This window comes from Alnus glutinosa, chromosome 9 (assembly GCF_958979055.1).
Source record: "Alnus glutinosa chromosome 9, dhAlnGlut1.1, whole genome shotgun sequence".
Classification (NCBI taxonomy): Eukaryota; Viridiplantae; Streptophyta; class Magnoliopsida; order Fagales; family Betulaceae; genus Alnus; species Alnus glutinosa.
Window position 1 is genome coordinate 23393314 of NC_084894.1, and position 7391 is coordinate 23400704.

The 7391-nt window shown below is 37.7% G+C and overlaps 1 protein-coding gene across 2 annotated transcripts; it reads left to right on the top strand.

Moving 5' to 3' along the window:
* The first annotated feature begins 329 nt into the window (after window positions 1-329).
* On the top strand, window positions 330-6633 carry LOC133877414 (telomere repeat-binding protein 5-like). Of its 2 annotated transcripts, none has more exons than XM_062315697.1 (10): window positions 330-609; window positions 1833-2033; window positions 2152-2980; window positions 3109-3318; window positions 3427-3489; window positions 3593-3672; window positions 4008-4249; window positions 4810-5127; window positions 5565-5628; window positions 6175-6633. In XM_062315697.1, exons 2-10 carry the CDS (start codon window positions 1953-1955, stop codon window positions 6355-6357), a joined length of 2070 nt encoding a protein of 689 aa, XP_062171681.1. In that variant the 5' UTR covers window positions 330-609; window positions 1833-1952; the 3' UTR covers window positions 6358-6633. The 2 variants fall into 2 exon arrangements, with proteins under 2 accessions (XP_062171681.1, XP_062171682.1); XM_062315698.1 differs by having other exon boundaries at window positions 3109-3315.
* The last annotated feature ends 758 nt before the right edge of the window (window positions 6634-7391 follow it).

A 7391-nucleotide genomic window follows, 5' to 3' on the forward strand; every position in this document is an offset into this window, starting at 1 on the left:
TGTTTATTGTCAGCGTGACCAGAAATGCCCCTATTATGGAAACCAAATTTTAACTTATTGTAACAAAATAGAGTAATTCTCACTAAAATTCCCATCTCCTTGTGACCCAACGTTTTTCTCGATCGTGTGGAGCGCACGCTACCATAGGATCCAAAGCCTGGACAGGTGTCAACATCTACACGGGCTTAAAGACACTGGTGGGTCACCCAATCGCGGAGAACCGGTCTTTAAGGTGGTTTCAGTCACCTGCTATAGCCGGTAACCCATGTGGAGCGACCGATACGTCCGGTGATGGGGGGGGGTCAATGGTATAAGACCTGGGGTTTAAGCAAAAACTAAGGTGTTTTCAGAGGGTTTTGGCGATCGGAGAGCGAGAGAGAAAGAGAGATAGAGAGAGAAAATGGGTAGCGTTTGAAAGAGTTTTCCTGGAAAATATGGGATAGTAAAGGGGGGAAAGTCTTGTGTGATTGGAAAGAAAATTCTCATTTGCTTAATTAATTCTCCGACAATTCGCCGATCTTACATTCGCCTGAAAATTCTTACAGTTTCGCCGGAATTCGTTTATTCGAGAAAAAGTTTTGTGCTTTGAAGGAAAATGGTTGTCTAGAGGTGAGCATGTCGAATTTTCATGGCTTTTGTTTCGCGGATTTGTTGAAAGTTTGGATTTTTATCGTGGGTTTTATCGTAAAGACGAGGTTTTTTTTCTTGAACAGTGAGTTTGGTCGCAGAGAAATCTTGGGAAAATGAAAAAGAAACTTCAAAATTTTCGTGCAATTGAACGGCAAAAATTTTATACGTCTTCCATTATTTTCTTTCTTAGAATTTTTGAGCAGTCAAATGGGTCCTTTTCTGGTTCCTTTTCTTTGATTTTTGTATTGAATTTCCTGGAGTTTTTGCCATTTCGTGTTTAAGCTGTTTTTGTCCAAAGTTCAGATTTTTTCGGTTTTGATCTGAGATTTTGGGTTATTATCATTTCGAACAGGTTTCAAAAATTCAGAATTTTTCCTCAAAAATATTCCGATTCTTCTTTTCTAACTTGTTTTTGGCTAAATTGTCTTACTTTTCTTCAAGATCGATCGGTTTCGAGGGTTTTAGATCTATTAAAACTCTATTTGGTTTAAACTGTATCCGATTTATTTCTTACATCCCTGAAATTATTCGTTTGAATTATTCTGCTTGGGCCTTTTTATATCAGGGTTTTGTTGTGGTTTATGATATATTTTTTTTTTCCTTTTGAAAATTTATTCCCCCTTTTCCCCTTGCCTTGAAAAGGTAAATTCTTCATATTTTTGTTTGGAATTAACAAAAACCTTAGAAGGGATTTATGGGGTTTGATTGTCATTTGTTTTGAAGCTGAAGCCTGTTATATGATATTTACGTCTTAACAGGTGTTATTGTCCTTTCGATACCTGAAGATCCTGTCATTGGTTTCCTGTATTGTAAAATTTTAATTTTTTTTAGCTGAATTATCCTCTTTTTTACTTTTCTTGCTATGTGTATGTTGTTGGTAGCTCGATCATGTGGATCTGTTAGGAGTTACAGAATTATATCTTTGTTTCTAGTTCTTTCTTTCTTTCTTTCTTTCTTTTTTTTACTTTTTATTGCAATTATAACGTAGTTTTTTTTTTTTTACTCAATATTGAAGGATTTATGTTTTGGATCAGTATAGGGATTTTTTTGGATGAATAAATTGTGTACGAGTTTCATTTTACATCTCTATTTCTTTGTTCTCTAGTTGCGAAACCTGTATCGATTATCCCCGTGTTATCGGTTTTGCATTCGATCTAGACAACAAATCATTCAACTCATCCCTTTTGATCATTCTTCATCAGGTTTTATTTTTGGGTGCTGCGAGCTTGAACAACTGGTGAAATGCATATTTGTTGAGAATGGATCCAAGAATGCTGGTTTTTTGTGTTTGATACATCCTTCTTTGGTATGATTTCTGAGATATGGTGTTGCAGAAGAGGTTAGACTTTGGATTCAATGGCTATCAGGTGCCTCCCATGCCTCGAGCTACGAGATCAGCTAGGGTAAATATATTCTTCTATTCTCATGCTGGCAATTGTTGCAATTTATCTATTTACTGTTTGTGCCTTTCGTCCTGACCATTTGTCCATATGATTGAATTTTTTTTCCTTGTTTTTTTAGAGGAGGCGTACGTTTAGAAAGAGAGCCGAAGACAATCAAATGTGTGCATTTGACTTATTGGCCACCGTAGCTGGCAAGATATTGCTTGAGAGAGAGAGTTCGCCCTCTTCTACAAATGCATCAAATGAAAAAGATCGGTCTATATGTGTTAAACAAGTATTGAAGAACGATGACAAACCAGTAAAAATTGAATCTTGTTATCAAGGAAGTATTGATACGAGAGTATTAGTTTCTGAGCTTGTCCAGCAAGCTGATTCCAAGGAATCCCCACTCCCTCAGAATGACGGCCATTCAGGATTTGCTTCTGTAATAACTACTGATTGCTCAGAGATTTTTGTTGATGAGAAGTTGGTGAACGGAGAAAACAAGAATGAAATGGGAAGTTTTGCTAGCAAAGTAGATTTAGGCTTCTCTGGTTACAGGGAGTCTGGTGATTGTAAATTAGATTGTGAAACTAAAATAATCATTAAAGATGAGCTGCAAAAGACTGGAAAGGTACCTGATGGCACTGGGACTGGTATGTGCAGTTTGGAGGATCCGGGGGTTTGGGATGGGAAACCTTCTGCTCTAGTCAGTTCAGATAGTAGTGTTAAGGTGCATTTGTGTGGGGATCGCATTCCCCTTAGCTCCTTTCCCGCCAGTCGGGATGATGTAAAAATAGTTAGTAGAGATGATGACGAAAACTCCTCTGGGTGCACTCACCCTAGCATTGTAAGAAAGTCCAGTAGGTCAGTATCACGCATTGGTGACCGAAGAATAAGGAAGATTTTGGCTTCTAGGTATTGGAAAGTATCTCCGAAATTGAAGGATGAGACGCACTCTAATGCTGGTAAGTTGCTGCTTTAATTGAAGTGGTGGGCTTTTTCACTCTTCTAAGTTTCTTGTCAAGTGCCATTCATGAGGCTCTTGATTTCTGTGATCTGTTCTTTTAAATTGACAATGTTTAAATGTTTCTAGATGGGGATTTCAAGTCCATTTGGCGCAATAGGAAGGGATGTTACAGACGCCAAAGATCCCAAATGAATATTCCTTTTAAAAAGAGGAAAATTTTTGGGCGTAGCTCATTTTCAAATTCTGATCGATGGGTTAGTTGTGAGGGCAAATCTGATTTACCTGAGAAGGGCATCAATGGAGATTCTTCTGGTTCATGCATGAAGACGCGCGGTGGTACTTTTTGAACCACTTGCTTTTCGGTTTGAATTAATCTTCTTATTAGTGTGGGGTATTTATTGCTCTCTGCATTTCTTTCCGGAAATATCCAAAATCATTATGCAGCCTCAGGGACATCATCCTCAGTAGTAGGTCAACACACATCAATTCAGTCTAGGGATTCTTACGGTATGAGAGCACTCAACAGAATGATTTATACATGCCCTTTTGACTTGATTGGTTTCTGACATTAATGGAGTTTTACACCATGGTGCGCTTTCTTTTTACTCAGTGAAGCTTAGGATCAATTCTTTCAGGGTTCCAGAGCTTTTAATTGAGATGCCAGAAACTGCAACTGTTGGTTCTTTGAAGGTATAATGAACTATATTCCTAGTATTTTCTTTTTGACAAAATTATTCATATCCCGAGTATCTAGGCGTATATACCATGCTGTGATTTTAGGATATTGTTTTTTAAGAAGTCAAATGCCACTTATTCCGAAACACATGTATCTGCATTTTCTGCATACATATTGCATGGGGCAATTAAGGTGTGGAACTCCTTTACTGTGTATTTCCTTAAATTGAGCAATTAAGAATCATAATTATCGGTGTAGGTGTACATTAATTACCATTTGAATAATAGGTCTGAGTCATTGGCCACTTGGTTTCTTGTGTGTATTCTGATGTTGTCTAAATGTTCTTTAGAGGACTGTTATGGAGGCAATGACTACCATACTTGGAGGTGGATTACGTGTTGGTGTAGTTCTTCAGGGAAAGAAGGTTAGAGATGACAATAAAACTCTGTCGCAGACAGGAATTTCTCATGATTACCCTCTGGATGCTTTGGGCTTTAGCCTGGAGCCTAATCCTTCAAAAAAGCCGCCACCTTTATGCCCCAGAGATTCTCCGTCTATGCTTCCTTGTGACACGCCGCTGCCTTTAACAAGGTAATGAGAATTCACTCGGACCTTTTTTAGAGCTAGCTGTCATTTAGGCTCCTTTCATTCAATCTAACTTAATTGGTTTTTGGTTCAACTAAATTTTGAGTCATTTGCTGATTTTTAATGTTGATTATGCTAAAATTTGTTAAATAAAAGCATATGTGCTGTGCTGGAGTTCTTTTAGTGAGAGAGAGATAAAAATGAATGGAAACCTTTCTTTTGTTAATAAGATTCTCATTCAGAATCGAGATTCGTTGTTTAATTAGGCACAAGAGATCAAGATTTGTGCTATTTTTATGTTGTTTGCAACAAGTTGGACTACTTGTTTGTTTTCGTTAAAAACTATCTGATGTTGTATTGACTTGTTTATTTTTGTTAAAAACTATCTGATGCTGTATTGACTCGAAACTTGAATTTCTTCTGTTTTCCACAATCAACCTATATGCAACAGTGAGACTGAAGTGTTACATATTGGATTGGTTAGTATATTAGTCTTGGGGTTTCTTCTGGACCCAAACTAGATAAATCAGTTGTGCTTAGCTTTTGTCGCACTTATCTTTTGTCAGCTATCCACCAGATTCGACTGTAGTTCATCAGGGCACTTGCCATACCTCTCCTGAGCCTCACATGGCCAATTTAGGCAACTTCATTGAAAGTGATCATGATTCAGCACCTTCTCCTGCCGACACTTCGGTTGACAAAAGCACAACAGAGTGCAAAGCTCTGGTTGCTGTACCTGAATTGAATGTCGAGGCATTAGCTGTGGTTCCAGTTCACCGGAAATTGAAGCGGTCTGAGATGGCACAGCGTCGAATCCGTAGACCCTTCTCTGTAACTGAAGTGGAAGCACTGGTTCAAGCAGTTGAGAAACTTGGAACTGGAAGGTATGTTTAATGATAACACAACCAAGGAACCATAAGGCAATAAGCAGCGGTTTGACTGCCTATTGACCACCTCTTGGACAATGCATGTTTAGTTTCTTAGGTTGCTGCTTCTATTTTTTTTTTCCCTGGCATTCTTTTTAAATGCTTGGGACTGATGGGAGCTGATACATGGGGGAGGTTTTTCCGTCCCCCATCACCCTCTTTTTTATTTTTTAATAAAAAAAAATCAAAATTTGTCCTTTGATGGTCACATCAAAGGACAAATTTTGGTTTTTTTGAATTAAGAAACCAAAAAGAGGGTGATATCGTCCCCCACAAATCATTTTCGGGGACTGATAGATATGATTTTGAGCCGGCTGATTTGATTGTCTTATTTTTCCGTAAACTAGCCTTTTGCAATGGCATTGAGTTTTTAAAATGGTTATGTTAATTTGCAGGTGGCGTGATGTTAAAATGCGAGCTTTTGATAATGCAAAACATCGAACTTATGTGGATTTGAAGGTAATGAGTCTGTTGGCTACCTTTATAAAATATCTTCATTACAATACTATTTTGATGAGGTTTACTTGTACTGCCGTCTAAAATTCATGGCTGTTTGATTTTTTTAATGACTGTTGTATTGTACTTGTTTTTAATTGCAAGAAAAGGTTCACTTTATGGCTTGGGCCCCCCACAGAGCACATAATTTAGTCTGTTTCAGGCAAAATGGCTACTTTGTATAACATGTGCATTTATAACAGGTTAAGGTTAGCGATTGGGATACTCCATAGCTTTATTGGTTTCTGTAGCTTTCTTCATCTTCTAATAGAAAACTCTTTCTCGAGGAATCCCTTCAGATCTAATCTTACACGTCTTCTCTTTTTGTACCTTTTCTAACATGCATTCCTATCCGTTTGTGACCATTCCTACTTTTGGTTTATTTAGGGAAAAGGAGAAATGAATATGATGAGTTGTTTTCTATATCTTCTTCTTGGTAGAGATAGCTTTGCGCGTTGGCATGCGATGTGGGTTTTGGTTGTGATGGTGGTTTTTGGGGTTGTTGTGCAGGATAAGTGGAAAACCCTGGTGCACACGGCAAGAATATCCCCCCAGCAAAGGAGGGGAGAGCCTGTTCCCCAGGAGCTCTTGGACAGAGTCTTAGCTGCCCACGCTTACTGGTCCAAGCAGCAAGCCAAACAACAGCTTAAACAGCAACCAGAGACTTGCCTTCTCTCCTCTGAAAAGTATTGAAAGAGAGCTGCAAGCACATACGTGGAAGAAACATAGAACATGATGGGTTTTAGAGGAATGTGTAGGTGTCTAATTGTTCTTTTTTTTTTTTTTTCTTTTTTTCCCATTTTGTTATGATTATGTAAAAAAGTAATGACAAGAAAATAGAAAGTCCGAAGAAGAAATGTATGTAATATTTGTCGCTCTCGCCATGGTTCTTTTCCTACTTGGAGGCTCTGGCTCTTGTAAATGGTTTAAGGAAATAAGAGCTTGCTAACCGAATTCATTTGACGCCAACATGTTGGTATTTTTTTTTTTTTTTAATTTAATTGGGTTGTTGAAGAAGGATAAAGAGAATTTAAGAATGTAAGTAGTAGTTAGAGCTTGTTCATGGTAATGTTTCTTTGTTATATAATTAAGGATTTGGTAGTTGTTTATTACTCTTAAGCATAGCAATATGACTAACAATCTTATGACAGACAGAATGCGTCCAACATCAAAGAATATCTTAAATTAACCTGGCTGGCTTCTTGGGACTTAAGCTAAATAGAAGGAAACAATAGGGTGGGAAATTCAGTTAAAAAAAAAAAAGAAAAAAAATAAATAGAGGGCGGGAAATTCAAGTAGGTTAGGTTAGGAAGGCACGTGCATGGATGTGTTGGAAAAAGAGGGTAAGTTTACTTGGTGAGGCACGTGACCACTGGCTTTCCTATGAAATAGGTCTCAAATTGGAATCTATATGCTATCCAGCTGCCTATCCAAAGTAATGATAGTGTTCACTATTGATGCTTCAATTGTTAGCTGCTCAAAATTGCAGCTTCCTGTGGTACAACTCCCTTATCTTAGAAGGAGATTCTCCTACTCTTACTCTTGCTATCAATACTTTAAACTTGTTTTACTAATTTGAATTTTGCTAGCATAGTTTGTAATACCCGCTTTCATTTGCCTTCTTCTCAAAGCTCGAAAGCTTTGATTTTTTTGTACTGCCAACTTTATGACACGTTGTTTAGTTAAGTGGGCTGTTTCTTATATTGTGTTTGGAAGCATTTTCAATT